The sequence below is a fragment of the Artemia sp. Qi Xiang Cuo genome, chromosome 4, assembly GCF_049724085.1.
Source record: "Artemia sp. Qi Xiang Cuo chromosome 4, ASM4972408v1, whole genome shotgun sequence".
NCBI lineage: Eukaryota > Metazoa > Arthropoda > Branchiopoda > Anostraca > Artemiidae > Artemia > Artemia sp. Qi Xiang Cuo.
Window position 1 is genome coordinate 82490780 of NC_142797.1, and position 16981 is coordinate 82507760.

The 16981-nt window shown below is 36.2% G+C and overlaps 1 protein-coding gene across 1 annotated transcript in view; it reads left to right on the top strand.

Annotated features, from left to right (window-relative positions):
* The first annotated feature begins 14101 nt into the window (after positions 1-14101).
* The window catches only part of LOC148953521 (uncharacterized), a 113941-nt gene continuing 111061 nt past the window's right edge, over positions 14102-16981 (top strand). Inside the window, exon 1 of the mRNA XM_089088581.1 lies at positions 14102-14254. Within this exon, the coding sequence (XP_088944707.1) occupies positions 14158-14254 (97 nt within the window). The 5' untranslated portion in view covers positions 14102-14157. The remainder of the gene's footprint in view (positions 14255-16981) is intronic.

Below are 16981 nucleotides of genomic sequence, written 5' to 3' on the forward strand. Positions count from 1 at the left end.
GGCCCCCTCCTTCCTCCATTCCTGAGGGCAGGGGGGCGGGAGAGTCAATTTTGGAGGGAAAACCAAAAATACTCAGAATCGAAAATAAACGGGATCTGCCTCTAGGGGAAGGCTCAGACGCCCCTCCTTCCTCCATTTCTGAGGGCAGGAGTGAGGGGGAGTCTATTTTGGAGGGAAAACCAAAAATATTCAGAATCGAAAGTAAACGGGATCGGCCCCACGGGTACGGCTCAATGGCCCTTCGTTCCCCCTTTTCTGAGGGAAGGGGAAGGGGGAGGGTCAATTTTGGAAGGAAAAATCAAAAACAATCGGAAAGTTCATTTTGAATTTCCTTCATTGAAATGCAAGAATTGGAATATTCCAGAAGTGTTTTGTTGTGCTTTAACTTGTCACAGTTACATTCTCTTGATTCTTCAAAGTTTATTTTGGATTTCTGTCTTAAAATGCAAGAGTTGGAATATTTCAGTAGTGTTTTGTTGTGCTTTACCTTGTCACAGTTACATTCTATTGATTTTTCAAAGTTCATTTCGAATTTCTTTCATTAAAATGCAAGAGTTGGAATATTTCAGTAGTGTTTTGTTGTGCTTTACCTTGTCACAGTTACATTCTCTTAATTTTTCAAAGTTCATTTTGAATTTCTTTCGTGAAATGCAAGAATTGGAATATTTCAGTAGTGTCTTGTCGTGGTTTACCTTGTCACAGCTACATTCTCATGATTTTTCGAAGTTCATTTTGAATTTTTGCCGTGAAATGCAAGAGTTGGAATATTTCAGTAGTGACTTGTTGTGCTGTACCTTGTCACAGTTACATTCTCTTGATTTTTCGAAGTTCATTTTGAATTTCTGTCGTAAAATGCAAGAGTCGGAATATTTCAGTAGTGTTTTGTTGTGCTTTACCTTGTCACAGTTACATTCTGTTGATTTTCATAGTTCATTTTGAATTTCTTTCATTGAAATGCAAGATTTGGAATATTTCAGTAGTGTTTTGTTGTGCTTTAACTTGTCACAGTTACATTCTCTTAATTTTTCAAAGTTCATTTTGAATTTCTTTCGCGAAGTGCAAGAATTGAAATATTTCAGTAGTGTCTTGTTGTGCTTTACCTTGTCACAGTTACATTCTCTTGATTTTTCGAAGTTCATTTTGAATTTCTGTCGTGAAATGCAAGAGTTGGAATATTTCAGTAGTGACTTGTTGTGCTTTTGTCACAGTTACATTCTCTTGATTTTTCGAAGTTCATTTTGAATTTCTGTCGTAAAATGAACGAGTTGGAATATTTCAGTAGTGACTTGTTGTGCTTTACCTTGTTACAGTTACATTTTCTTGATTTTTCGAAGTTCATTTTGAATTTCTTTCGTAAAATGCAAAAATGGAGTATTTCAGTAGTGTTTTGTTGTGCTTTACCTTGTCACAGTTACATTCTGTTGATTTTCATAGTTCATTTTGAATTTCTTTCATTGAAATGCAAGAGTTGGAATATTTCAGTAGTGTTTTGTTGTGCTTTACCTTGTCACAGTTACATTCTCTTAATTTTTCAAAGTTCATTTTGAATTTCTTTCGTGAAATGCAAGAATTGGAATATTTCAGTAGTGTCTTGTCGTGGTTTACCTTGTCACAGCTACATTCTGATGATTTTTCAAAGTTCATTTTGGATTTCTTTCGTTGTAATGCAAGAGTTGGAATATTTCAGAAGTGACTTGTTGGGCTTTACCTTGTCACAGTTACATTCTCTTGATTTTTCGAGGTTCATTTTTAATTTCTGACGTGAAATGCAAGAGTTGGAATATTTCAGTAGTGTTTTGTTGTGCTTTACATTGTCACAGTTACATTCTGTTGATTTTCATAGTTCATTTTGAATATCTTTTATTGAAATGCAAGAGCTGGAATATTTCAGTAGTGTTTTTTTGTACTTTACATTGTCACAGTAACATTCTCTTAATTTTTCAAAGTTCATTTTGAATTTCTTTCGTGAAATGCAAGAATTGGAATATTTCAGTAGTGTCATGTCATGGTTTACCTTGTCACAGCTACATTCTCTTGATTTTACTAATTTAATTTTGATTTTCTTTCGTGAAATGCAAGAGTTGGAATATTTCAGTAGTGACTTGTTGTGCTTTACCTTGTCACAGTTACATTCTGTTGATTTTTCGAAGTTCATTTTGAATTTCTGTAGTAAAATGCAAGAGTTGGAATATTTCAGCAGTTACTTGTTGTGCTTTACCTTGTCACAGTTAAATTCTCTTGATTTTTCGAAGTTCATTTTGAATTTCTGTCGTAAAATGCAAGAGTTGGACTATTTCAGTAGTGTTTTGTTGTGCTTTACCTTGTCACAGTTACATTCTGTTGATTTTCATAGTTAATTTTGAATTTCTTTCATTGAAATGCAAGAGTTGGAATATTTCAGTAGTGTTTTGTTGTCCTTTACCTTGTCACAGTTACATTCTCTTAATTTTTCAAAGTTCATTTTGAATTTCTTTCGCGAAGTGCAGGAATTGGAATATTTCAGTAGTGTCTTGTCGTGGTTTACCTTGTCACAGATACACTCTGATGATTTTTCAAAGTTCATTTTGGATTTCTTTCGTTGAAATGCAAGAGTTGGAATATTTCAGTAGTGACTTGTTGTGCTTTACCTTGTCACAGTTACATTCTCTTGATTTTTCGAAGTTCATTTTGAATTTCTTTCGTGAAATGCAAGAGTTGGAATATTTCAGTAGTGTTTTGTTGTGCTTTACCTTGTCACAGTTACATTCTATTGATTTTCATAGTTCATTTTGAATTTCTTTGGTGAAATGCAAGAATTGGAATATTTCAGTAGTGTCTTGTCGTGGTTTGCCTTGTCACAGCTACATTCTCATGATTTTTCAATGTTCATTTTGGATTTCTTTCATTGAAATGCAAGAGTTGGAATATTTCAGTAGTGACTTGTTGCGCTTTACCTTGTCACAGTTACATTCTCTTGATTTTTTGAAGTTCATTTTGAATTTCTGTCGCGAAATGCAAGAGTTGGAATATTTCAGTAGTTACTTGTTGTGCTTTACCTTGTCACAGTTACATTCTATTGATTTTCATAGTTCATTTTGAATTTGTTTCATTGAAATGCAAGAGTTGGAATATTTCAGTAGTGTTTTGTTGTGCTTTACCTTGTCACAGTTACATTCTCTTAATTTTTCAAAGTTCATTTTGAATTTCTTTCGTGAAATGCAAGAATTGGAATATTTCAGTAGTGTCATGTCATGGTTTACCTTGTCAGAGCTACATTCTCATGATTTTTCAAAGTTCATTTTGAATTTCTGTCGTGAAATGCAAGAGTTGGAATATTTCAGTAGTGACTTGTTGTGCTTTACCTTGTCACAGTTACATTCTCTTGATTTTTCGAAGTTCATTTGGAATTTCTGTCGTAAAATGCAAGAGTTGGAATATATCAGTAGTTACTTGTTGTGCTTTACCTTGTCACAGTTACATTCTCTTGATTTTTCGAAGTTCATTTTGAATTAATGTCGTAAAATGCAAGAGTTGGAATATTTCAGTAGTGTTTTGTTGTGCTTTACCTTGTCACTGTTACATTCTGTTGATTTTCATAGTTCATTTTGAATTTCTTTCATTGAAATGCAAGAGTTGGAATATTTCAGTAGTGTTTTGTTGTCCTTTACCTTGTCACAGTTACATTCTCTTAATTTTTCAAAGTTCATTTTGAATTTCTTTAGCGAAGTGCAGGAATTGGAATATTTCAGTAGTGTCTTGGCGTGGTTTACCTTGTCACAGATACACTCTCATGATTTTTCAAAGTTCATTTTGGATTTCTTTCGTTGAAATGCAAGAGTTGGAATATTTCAGTAGTGACTTGTTGTGATTTACCTTGTCACAGTTACATTCTCTTTATTTTTCTAAGTTCATTTTGAATTTCTTTCGTGAAATGCAAGAGTTGGAATATTTCAGTAGTGTTTTGTCGTGCTTTACCTTGTCACAGTTACATTCTATTGATTTTCATAGTTCATTTTGAATTTCTTTGGTGAAATGCAAGAATTGGAATATTTCAGTAGTGTCTTGTCGTGGTTTGCCTTGTCACAGCTACATTCTCATGATTTTTCAATGTTCATTTTGGATTTCTTTCATTGAAATGCAAGAGTTGGAATATTTCAGTAGTGACTTGTTGGGCTTTACCTTGTCACAGTTACATTCTCTTGATTTTTCGAAGTTCATTTTGAATTTCTGTCGTAAAATGCAAGAGTTGGAATATTTCAGCAGTTACTTGTTGTGCTTTACCTTGTCACAGTTAAATTCTCTTGATTTTTTGAAGTTCATTTTGAATTTCTGTCGTAAAATGCAAGAGTTGGAATATTTCAGTAGTGTTTTGTTGTGCTTTACCTTGTCACAGTTACATTCTGTTGATTTTCAGAGTTCATTTTGAATTTCTTTCATTGAAATGCAAGAGTTGGAATATTTCAGTAGTGTTTTGTTGTGCTTTACCTTGTCACAGTTACATTCTCTTAATTTTTCAAAGTTCATTTTGAATTTCTTTCGAGAAGTGCAGGAATTGGAATATTTCAGTAGTGTCTTGTAGTGGTTTACCTTGTCACAGATACATTCTCATGATTTTTCAAAGTTCATTTTGGATTTCTTTCGTTGAAACGCAAGAGTTGGAATATTTCAGTAGTGACTTGTTGTGCTTTACCTTGTCACAGTTACATTCTCTTGATTTTTCTAAGTTCATTTTGAATTTCTTTCGTGAAATGCAAGAGTTGGAATATTTCAGTAGTGTTTTGTTGTGCTTTACCTTAAAACCAACAAAGAGAAAAATCTCTAAAAAAAAAAACAAACAAACGAGACTGTGGTCAGTGGAGAGAAAGAAAAACAACAGAAACAAAACAACGCGGATATTTCGCTTGTATACCAACAAGGCGTCTTCAGCACGAAAGACACAAAAAAAAACCAAAAAAAAAAACAAGATAAAACTAAAAACCAATAAAACCACCACCAAAAAAAAAAACAAAAAAGTCCAATCGGCGCAAACTAATCCACGTAGGGAAAAGATGCTAATATAGAGTTACTTCAGTGAGGACACCAGAGTTACTCTGGTGTCCTCACTGAAGTAACTCTATATTAGCATCTTTTTCCCTACGTGGATTAGTTTGCGCCGATTGTACATTCTTTTATTTTTTTTGGTGGTGGTTTTATTGGTTTTTAGTTTTATCTTGTCTTTTTTTTTTGGTTTTTTTTTTTGTGTCTTTCGTGCTGAAGTACGCCTTGTTGGTATACGTAGGCGAAATATCCGCGTTGTTTTGTTTCTGTTGTTTTTCTTTTCTCTCCACTGGCCACAGTCTCGTTTGTTTTTTTTTTGTTAGAGATTTTTCTCTTTGTTCGTTTTTTGTCATGGCTGGCCAGTTCGGCTTAAGATCTTTCATTTGTGCTTTACCTTGTCACAGTTACATTCTATTGATTTTCATAGTTCATTTTGAATTTCTTTGGTGAAATGCAAGAATTGGAATATTTCAGTAGTGTCTTGTCGTGGTTTGCCTTGTCACAGCTACATTCTCATGATTTTTCAATGTTCATTTTGGATTTCTTTCATTGAAATGCAAGAGTTGGAATATTTCAGTAGTGACTTGTTGGGCTTTACCTTGTCACAGTTACATTCTCTTGATTTTTCGAAGTTCATTTTGAATTTCTGTAGTGAAATGCAAGAGTTGGAATATTTCAGTAGAGTTTTGTTGTGCTTTACCTTGTCAGAGTTACATTCTATTGATTTTAATAGTTAATTTTGAATTTCTTTCATTGAAATGCAAGAGTTGGAATATTTCAGTGGTGTTTTGTTGTGCTTTACCTTATCACAGTTACATTCTCTTAATTTTTCAAATTTCATTTTGAATTTCTGTCGTGAAATGCAAGAGTTGGAATATTTCAGTAGTGACTTTTTGTGCTTTACCTTGTCACAGTTACATTCTCTTGATTTTTCGAAGTTCATTTGAATTTCTGTCGTGAAATGCAAGCGTTGGAAAATTGGGGTCTTAGTCCACCAGCCTGAATGGTGGAAATCCACTAGCTCAGTATTGGGGTCCCAGTCCACCAGCCTGAACGGTGGAAATTCACTAGCTCAGAATTGGGGTTTTAGTCAACCAGCCTGAATGGTGGAAATCCACTAGCTCAGTATTGGGGTCTTAGTCCACTCGCCTGAATGGAGGACATCCACTAGCTCAGTATTGGGGTCTAAGGCCGCCAGCCTGAATGGTGAAAATCCACTAGATCAGTATTAGGGTCTCAGTCCACCAGCTTGAATGCTGGAAATTCACTAGCTCACAATTGGGGTCTCAGTCGACCAGCCTGAATGGTGGAAATTCACTAGCTCAGAATTGGGGTCTTAGTCCACCAGCCTGAATTGTTGAAATTCACTAGCTCAAAATTGGGGTCTTAGTCAGTGTTCAGATTGGAGCGTTGGGGTCCGACTATCTGGGCTTTATTTGTCAAGGCAGGTGCCCACCTCAATTGCCCAGAGTCTCAGGTAAGTAACCCTAAATTTGAAAAAGTGGAAATTGGCTCTGATTTTCTAAACTGAGCTGAGACAATGAATAGATACTATTGGGAAAGTGATTGGAGACGCTGAGCATCCGTGAGCAAGTGCTAAATTGAGAGATTAATTTGGGGCATTCTTTGGGGGCGTCCACCCGCCCAGAGTTTCCAACAGGTGACCCAAAAATTTAATAAACACACAGAGCCGACAGACACAAAGAGATGAATCACACACAGAGAGGACAAACACACAGAAACGACACATAGAGACGACACATGCACCGAGACGATACACACACACAGAGTCAACGCACACAGAGAGACGAGACACACACACAGAAATGACAAACACACATAGAGACGACACACACATTGAGACGACACACGCACAGACACGACACACAAACAGAGTCATAGTGAGAGAGATATCCAAAAAGTTGGGTTGATCTAGGTTCACTTAGAGTGGCGCGCCACTCTAAGTGAACCTTATAGCATTTTTTGCTATTTCATCAACCTGATGATTACCACTTATGCCAGAATGGCTAAGAATGTACTGAAAATAAGGTTTTATGCCACTTGAAGCAAAATATCATATCGTAGGAATGGTACATTCCATTTTAATTATTCAATGGAACACGATAGGATTTACATTACCTCACCTGTTGACACTGATATGATTATTCTCAATGATAATCTGAGAGACGTTCTTGGCTTTAAACAGAATATGATCAATGGGGAAAACGCTGGCACTGTTTACGGGATGGATCAAGTCATTTTTGCTTATTTTCCACCTGGGTTCGCCTCGGAGTCTTGCATGTTTCTCTATGCATCTTTTGTGGAAACATCAAGAGTTGGTAATTCAAATTCCCCTTTCCTACGTGTTCTAGAATGAAAAACAACCCATGAAATTGTTCATCACTATAATCTAAAGAATCTTTAATATGTTCCTGTAAACACTTCGTATTTGGAACTCTGTCAGTTAACACTAAGTAGTGAATTGGGTGATCCTCTAGCAATAACAAAAGGCTTAGCAGTGATTACATGTCATTTTCGACCCATTGTCGGTGACGCCTCCTCCTCCTAAAATGAACAATAGAAGAATTCCATTTGTCTGTCCCGATATCAATTGCTATGTTGGTGCTCTGAGTCCACGTCAAATTGGCAATGGATTGGACTACTACAAGGGGCGCACTACAATGTCTGGCTGTGGTCTTGGTAGCTGTTTTGTTAGGCTCTTTCGTTCTGCACTACCCCTTGCCATAAAATATCTGGTACCTGCTGCATCAAATTTTGCTGCCTCAAAACTATAGGACTGGGGTTCAGGTAAGAATTTCAACGAGAGTGTTAAGGAAAATATTAGATCTTCAGCAAGAGCTGTTGGTGAGCAATTAAAATATCGGAAAAATGGGGAGGGATTGAAAAGGATATTCGCGCGTCATTCACTCATCAGTCTCTACCCAGGCGAGAAGCGAAGAACATCAACAAGGACTTTGAGAAATAAAACAACGAAGACCAATAAGAAGAAGAAAAAGAAAAAAATTGTTAGATAAAAGAAAGATTTCTTCTCTTAAGATGACTTATCTCCCTCACAAGAAATCAAATCCATCAATCAGGTCCTCATTGAATCTGTTCAATGCTGAAAATGTTGATGTCAGTGTCAAGTATGGCTACTATGAACAGTTTCATCCCCAGCAACCCCTCTCGGAAAATATACACTTTCAAATATTTTCCAATGAAGACTATTTCATCGATTTGTCATCAACGTTTATTGATTTAAATGTTGCGGTGAAGAAAAAGTCAGATAATACAACTCCAACTGCTGCCGATGGTCTCTCCTACGAAAACTATTCTACACAACCTGTTCAAACAAATTAATGTATTTATTAAGGGAACATTAATGAGCACTAGCAATAATTTATCCAACTATGCAAGCTACATACAATTTATGATGATGACACCAAAGGCTTATAAGGATTTAAGAGGACAATCATTGGGCTATGAATATCGATCAGGTGTTGATACTGACGGTGAGTTGACTACTGCAGTGACCCAGGAGTTTCATTTAGTTGGAAAATTAAATCATGAGATATTCAAAATATCCCAATGGTTACCCCAATGTCAAGATTGACATAAAATTGTAACTAGCCCCATCGAATTTTATTTTCATAAAAACACTTACTTCTGCACCCGATGCAAATAACATTATCACATCGTCAATTCTTCACGACCAGAAACAATATGTTATGATTTCTGTTGTAGTGGCAGTAGAAAAGCCGAGAGCTAATGGCAACAAGATTAAACTTCTTGTCCCCCATACGATCACCAATCAACGTCACATTGCCACTGGCTCTCGTAGCTATACCGATTCATCATTTATCAATAAAGAAATCCCATCAAAACTCGCTTTGGCCTTTGTGAAGAGTGGCAGTGCTGTTGGATCCTGGACTGAATCCCCCCATGATTTTAATTTTTTCGGTCTATCTAGCCTTGTGTGTAAAGTGAATGGTATTTCACTGTACACTCTATCATTTGATAAAAAATCCTACAGAACTCTGTATGATTTGACCATGGAATCCCTAGATCATGACTCGCAACTACTTAAAAATGGAATAACTGATTCAATGTTTTCAAAAAATAATGATGTAATTGTTTTGGACTTGGTCTGGGACCCAGGATATGAGCATAGGACGACCAGGGAATGTACGTTTAGTGTGCACCTTTGCCAATGCTTTGACTGAGAGTATCACGCTAATATCATTGAGTCAATTTGAAACCTATTGGGAAATCACACCCGACGGCAGTGTTCTACTAGACCTAACACCATGAACATAAGCCAAATAATTAGAGTATTTAATATGGATCCATACACTTCCCAGTACATGTTCTATTGCATACCACTGGACTTCATTGAAAACATTCCATATGTTAACAACACCCTAATCATTGTTAATAACAGTCCATCGACTTTGAAGACAGGCCATTGGCTATGCATCTTTCAAACAGCGAAGAATATTGAATTTTTTTATCCTCTTGGCCTATCATATAAATTCTACACTCCACACACCATCAACTTTATTGAGAGGAGTGGGAAAACTATTATTCAAAATCAACGAAGAGTACAGGATTTAACGACTAAGACATGTGGCTTTCATGCACTACTTTTTTTCATGTTCAGATGTCGTGGCTATACCTACAAGCAGTTTCTCAACATTTACGTTGATTTACCTTGATTGAACGACTTTCTAGTGGAAAATATACTTACAAGCGTGTTTAATATTGATTTTAGTGCCCTACTAATAAAATGTTCTAAAAATGTATGTGAAATTGTTTATTAATAAATGAAAAATGTATATACATGATAAAAACGACTTTTTCTACTCTTTAGATTTCATCTTCTACTAGGTATAGGTATTTGCCAATAATAATTAATGCGGGTAGATTATCTGAATTCACAGTATACTGATCCTGAAGTGCTGCAATGTCAGGGTCGCATTTTCTACAATAGAGTGTAACTTCACTCATATCATATCTCTTTGTATAGTCAATGATACTTTTCTCATTCATTTTATAGAATTCACATGTTTCAATTTGCTTATTTGAAACAATTTCACAAACAGTGTCCTCAAGTGGCAAATCACATTCCGCCACAGCCAAATAAAAATCAGTGGGCTTATAATCATAGTAGCCGTTGTCTTCACAACGATGACGTAGAAACTAAATTCTTTTGTTGTTCCAACAGTTGAATCGCTGACCCGGTTCCTCCTCCCAGAGCAATCTAAAGTCACGACGATACCAATTTCTTAGCAATAAACTAAAATCTCACTTAGGATTCTTTCCAATCATACTAGGAGATGTATTCTCCCACTGATTAAATTTATCATAGTGATAATTTGAGTATAGGTGCCCCCTAGGGTGAGAGTCACACGCCCCTACAAGACAGGAATTTCAACCTTTAATTTGTACAGCATGTCCTTTATACAATTTACACGAGTTGCATAATCTGCACTTTTCATCAAACTCATCAATCATTGTACAATTCTCACATGATGACTAGCTACCCAGTGTTTACATGAATAGCAGACATATATGGAACATTTTTTCATGTGTTGACACTGTCACTGCCACAATGGAACTGAGCCACCAACAACAACAAATTGAGTGGGATAGAGAGAGAGGAGTAAATCATCCTTGAACTCCATCTTTCTCATGAGAAAAAAGTCCTAAATTTCTAAGCTAGTGTTTTTCTGCATGCACTATACAATCTCAACTATAGTTTCAAAACGTGTTTGATCACTTTGCTTGGAATGGTACCAAGGAAGTATAGGTGTGAGGGGGTACTCACTCTCTTTGAAAAGGTGTAGAGGTCCCAGCAAATAGCATAGGAAGGAACATAAACCAAGCAAATCCATAAATACATGCTGTGGAAAGGTGCCAAGGAAGTATAGGTGTGAGAGGATACTCACTCTCTTTGGAAAGGTGTAGAGCATTAAGCAAATAGTATGAGAATTCCTATACGTCCCAGCAAAGTATAAGGTTATGTGAGAGGATACTCACTCTCTTTGAAAAGCTGTAGAGCATTAAGAAAATAGCATAGGAATTCCTATATGTCTTGTAGAAATGGAAGGTCTTGTGAGAGGATACTCACTCTCTTTGAAAAGGTGTAGAGCATTACGCAAAAGCATGGGGATTCTTATACGTCTTGTAGAAATGGAAGGTCATGTGACAGGATACTCACTCTCTTTGAAAAAGGTGTAGAGCATTAAGAAAATAGCATGGGAAATCCTATACGTCTTGTAGAAATGGAAGGCCATGTGAGAGGATACTCACTCTCTTTGAAAAGGTGTAGAGCATTAAGCAAATAGCATGGGGATTCCTATACGTCTTGTAGAAATGGAACATAGCACTGTACTGTCTACATATGGTACTTATCTGTTATAGTGTCAATGTTAAGCTCTTCATTTAAGCAGAACCTGTTTCCTTACTAATCCTAACGAAATATCACAAAATATGATGAAACTATAACACTTCATAAACAAATTTGGGCTGTGTATTTGCACATTAGGGAGGGGGGTACAGTATAGCGGTTCTGCATGCAAAATGTGTTAGGTACAATTATTCTGTATATTATCAAGTAAGAATTGTTTTATAACTTTAGACTATCCTAAATACTTTACCCCCCCCCATAATGTGAAAATATATGGCCCAAATTATATATTTCCCAATCTATTCTTCACTTCTCTTTGTTCTCACGCTAAGCTGAGAGAAACTAACGAAGAAACCGGTTCTACAGTGCGTCAATAGATGAAGAACTTATCATCAGGGGTGGATCCAGGATTTTTTTTTTACGAGGGGGGGCCAGAAATAGGTTGATCCGATAAACTTGCGTTAGGAGCAAGTTTAATTAACGCAAACTTGCGTTAATTAATTAAATTTCGCCACTTTAGACGACATGAGGGGGGTGCGCGCCCCCTGGATCCGCCAGTGCTTATCATAGGCACTATAACAGATAATTACCGTACATATTTGTATACTTCATGGTAGGATGCACAGTATATAAATTATAGGCAGTATGATCTTTCCCTATCTCACCCATTATATAAACCCGGACCGAGGTGCGAGTGCTCCAGAGAACGTAGAAACATAAGCGACATTAGATCTTTTTACGGGTAAACAAGTTAGATTTCTCTTGAACGCGAAACTTGGCTTCAACGTTGGAACACTAAATTTTGAAGAAACTAATTTTAAATTAATATATTTCAATACATATATGAAAATCGATTATTAGAAGTGCGATGTTATTATTAGATGTTTTTAGAAATTAAAAGTAGGTTTCGAAGTCTCAAGTTGGTTTCAAAGGCATTTTGAGAAAGTTTCTGCCAAAATACGTGTTCCAATCAAATGAGAGAAGCTGTTTGTACGCGCTAATGAAAGAGTAAGCGGGAGGAGCTGTTTTTTCGCACCGAGAATGAAGAGCCAGAAATCATCTGCGGTGAACTAACTGCTAATTATCTTTATACTTTATATCGTATACTATATCTTTATACTGTGGTGGGATGATTCCCCCCTTACGCAGATATAGCTAGGTCTAGGAATGGGGGGGGGGGGGGATAGAACCACCGCTAGCGCATGAGAGTTACTAGAAGGGGCAAGGGTAGGTAGTGTATCTTATAAAAATCTCTAAAAACGTAATTCAAGCCAAATATACACAGAAAACGTTAAGTTTTCCATTCTAGCTGATTGGTCCTTCTCCCAAAAGGAAAAACTACCTACGAATGTGTCCCAAATGACACAAATTAGTTTGGTAGTGGTGCATTATACCTAGCACACGAAAGAAGTCAAGTTTGGTTAATGCTAATGAAATAAAATAGAATGAAAATAAAATAGTTTAGAAACAAATTTGGGCTATATATTTGCACATTAGGGGGTGTGGGGGGGGGGGGTAAAGAATAGCATATATTAAATGCGTAACCTAACTTAACCTAGGTACCCTCCTCCTCCTAAACCCCAAGAAACAACAGTTTAAATATTGTAAATTCAAAGAGAAACCACGCTTTGCGATCAATTTAGATAGAAAATACCCGTTTGACATGTCTCCATGTCTGCATTCCTTGGACAGTCTGTAGCGCTGTGTTAGGCATAATGAACCTGTACCATTAGTTTCACCAACTTATTTTGTTTTCCGGTACTTTCCCATTATATGGGCCTCTCTAAAAAGTCAAGTTCGGTTAATGCTAATGAAATAAAATAGGATGAATATATAATGGCTTAGAAACAAATTTGGGCTATATATTTGCACATTAGGGGGGGATAAAGCATAGCATATATTAAATACGTAACCTAACCTAACCTAGGTACCTTCCCCCCCTAAACCCCAAAAAACTACAGTTTAATATCGTATACGCAATGCAAACCACGCTATCATTGCCTTCTCTACAGCGGTTAACCCTAGAGGCCCATATAATGGGAAAGTACCTATTTTCCTTTAAAAGTTTGCATATTCGAGGGCATAATTTGAACATACGTTGTTTTACAAGGATAGGCATCTAGGCCTGTGCTCTGAAGTATTCAAATTTCCCCTCAGTTGCCCATCTGACTCTCATCCTTTTTCCAAAGTAGAATATCTTGTCCACATGACTTTTAAGGAAATGACTTGATGAAAAAAAATCCTTTATGTTCATCAATCTCCCTCCATTGGCTCCACTGTAATTTGTAAAAATAACCCTTGCCTCTCATACCTGGTCAACCCTGGATATACCTATGCCTCCACCCCCAGTCAGTGTCTCAGGGTTTCCCAGAACCTCTAACATGCGCAGCCTTCAAACAATTAGGCCCAAATGCCAATTTTGAAAAAAAAACAATCCAATGACCTCCTGAATTGTTTTATCAGAATGAATGAAATGCGTTTATATCTGTTATATTACCAAAATAGATTGCCACTGCCCCACTGAGTCAGAGCAAATGAAAAAAGTAGCCTATTATTTTTCACAAAAATGAGAAGAAAATAAACCGCTTGGAGTGCGTCCATCTTTTAGCATTCCTTTGTGTTTATGCGTCACAATCATCAGTCTGAGTTTTGATTTCGTGATGACAAGATGAATTTTTTGTTATGAATTTCGGATACCTTATTAATTATTTTGGATACATTTTGTGTTAGTTATGGATGATAAAACTGGGAATTTTGATCCACGTGGAGGAGCAATGCCTAAGGAAGGTGGAAAACCCCCCACTAGCCATGGAAATGTTTTACCTGCTGGTAAGCACACTAGGCTCAGCATATCCCAAAATCATAGCCTAAGTCACCTAGGCTAAGCAGGACATAAAACTGATTTGTTCAATCTCATAAGCTATCTTAGCTGCTTCCCAATATAGCCTATCAAGAAGGCCCTCTGCTAAGAGGTGTCTATTGGAGGCCTCTGCCCCCTCTAGATTTTAAGTTTGTTTAAGTTTATATGTTTGTTTTAAATTGAAAAATGTATGCTACTTAGGCCTATTTTTATTGAAAAAAAGCAATTTGCCCCTTCCTGATATTGGAAAATATATTAAGTCCCCCCTCCCCCAATTTTTTGTAAAGTAACATATCTGCTCTAGGCTACTAGAGTTTTACAAAAGAGGGCATAGTCCTAGATGAGAAAATTACCCACAGATCTCCTCCTTAATCAAAGCTTAGGGGATATGGGGTAGATTGTGAAAATAATCTTAGGCTATATAGTTTGTGAAAGGGAACAGGTTGGCTACCTAAGGCTCCCCTGCATACCTATGCTATGGCTGATGGGAGCTTAGGCTTCAAACCTAGGCCTATGATTTTCTTCTTACATAACCCTTTTTGAGACAATAGTTGGGTAAGGTGTAGATCCCAGGCTATTCTGAACTAAACTTACTCCGGGAGTCTACCCAATTGATAACATCTAAAAATTTCTATTCTATAGAATGTAAAAATAATAGCCAACAACACTTAGTTATTGCCAAAATTATCCAACTAGTTAGCTATCTGAACAATCCTTTCAAGTACATAAGAAATTATCCAACTAGGAAAATAACTAAAATTTTAAAGAAAAATAGTTTTATCTTTCTAGCCAAATACAATAAAGCACAAGAGCCAACTTAATATTTCTAACTAAGTGGATAATACTTTAACTTAATGCTTCTGATATATATCTAACTAGACAGATAAGTAAATTCTTCATACAAACTAGTGATAAGTAAAATTCTACTTTAGCTACTTTTGACTATCTTAGAAAGGGGTTATATTAAGAAAATGAAACTTTCAGGGATGAGTCTACAGGCTAAAGTATGTCCCGGGAAGGTATTTTTAAGTACCTACCTCCACTCCTTCTCCCTCTAGAGGGTCTTGACCTTTGATGACCTTTAAAAATCTGTGAGTTATAGAAGTGAAACCTTGCAAAATAGATTTTCTGTTTAAATGAAGCATAACAAAATTGTTTTCAGCTTCACAACTTTGCTCAATCCCAATTTATAAGGTTTTAAAGATATACAAATACTTTTCCTAAATTTTGGAATTAAAACATTGATATGGCTTAAAATGCTGCTCAAATAACTAAAATTGCATTTTCAGAGCTAAAGCCAGAGAGAAAGACACTGATAACTGAAAATTAAGGTAAAATGTTGTTTTGTCAAAATTTCAATGGTTGTAGACATATCGTGTAGGCAAATATCAGGACCCTCTAGGGGGAGAAGGAGTGGAGGTAGGTACTTCAAAATACCTTCCCAGGACATTCTTTGGCCTGTAGACCCATACCTGAAAGTTTCATTTTCCTAACCTAAACCCATTCCAAGATGGCCAAAAGTAGCTAAAGTAGAATTTTACCCTAGTGATAGCCTAATATCCAACTAGTCAGACAATTTTTTCTCTTAGACATAGCATGAACATCTAATTTGGTGGATATATCAGAAGATCCAAGACTCAGCATTATCCACCTAGTTAGATATTCTTGCTGTGCCTAAGAGAAACAACTTCTCTGGCTAGTTGGATATTATCCCAAAACTGCATAGATTAATGGAATTTACTTAGGCTATCCTCCTAGTTGTATATATATCAGGAGTGATCAGACTTGGTATTATCCACCTAGTTAGATGTTCATGCTGTGCCTTAGAGAAATAAATTATCTGGCTAGTTGGATATTAAACCCAAACTGATTAGAGAATCTTATTATCTGCCTAGTTGGATATTTATCAGAAACGCTAAGGAAGATTATTATCCAACTAGGTAGATATTGTCTCTGGCTAAGAGTAACAATTTATCTGGCTAGTTGGATATTATCCCAAAACTGCATAGCCTAATAGAATTTACTATCCTCCTAGTTTGATATATAGACAAGCCTATCAGAAATGTTAAGACTTGGTATTATCCACCTAGTTGGATGTTCATGCTCTGCCAAAGAGAAACAATTTATCTGGCTAGTTGGATATAAACCCCAAACTGCTTAGAGAATCTTCTTATCTGCCTAGTTAGATATATATCAGACACACTAAGCAAAACTACTATCCAACTAGGTAGATAGTCTCGATGACTTAGATAATCAATTTATCTGGCTAGTTTAATATAATCGCCAAACTGCTGAGAGAATCTTCTTATCTCCATAGTTGGATATATATCAGAAACACTAAGCACCATTACTATCCAACTAGGTAGGCCTAGATATTATCGATGCCTAAGAGAATCAATTTATATGGCTAGTTGGATATTAACCCAAAACTGCTTAGAGAATCTTCTTATCTGCCTAGTTGGATATATATCAGAAATGCTGAGCTAAATTATATCCAACTAGGTAGATATTCTGTATATTGCATAGACAGTCAAATATTCAGCTAGGTAGGTAAAGGTGTAAGAGTCTCAAAAATGTTATTATCTGTCTAGCTTGATATTTTATCTTGATACTAAGTGTAGTTGGATATTATTTTTACATTCTATAGAATGACATTTTTTAAAGAATATCCATTGGGCACCTTCCCAACTTACTCC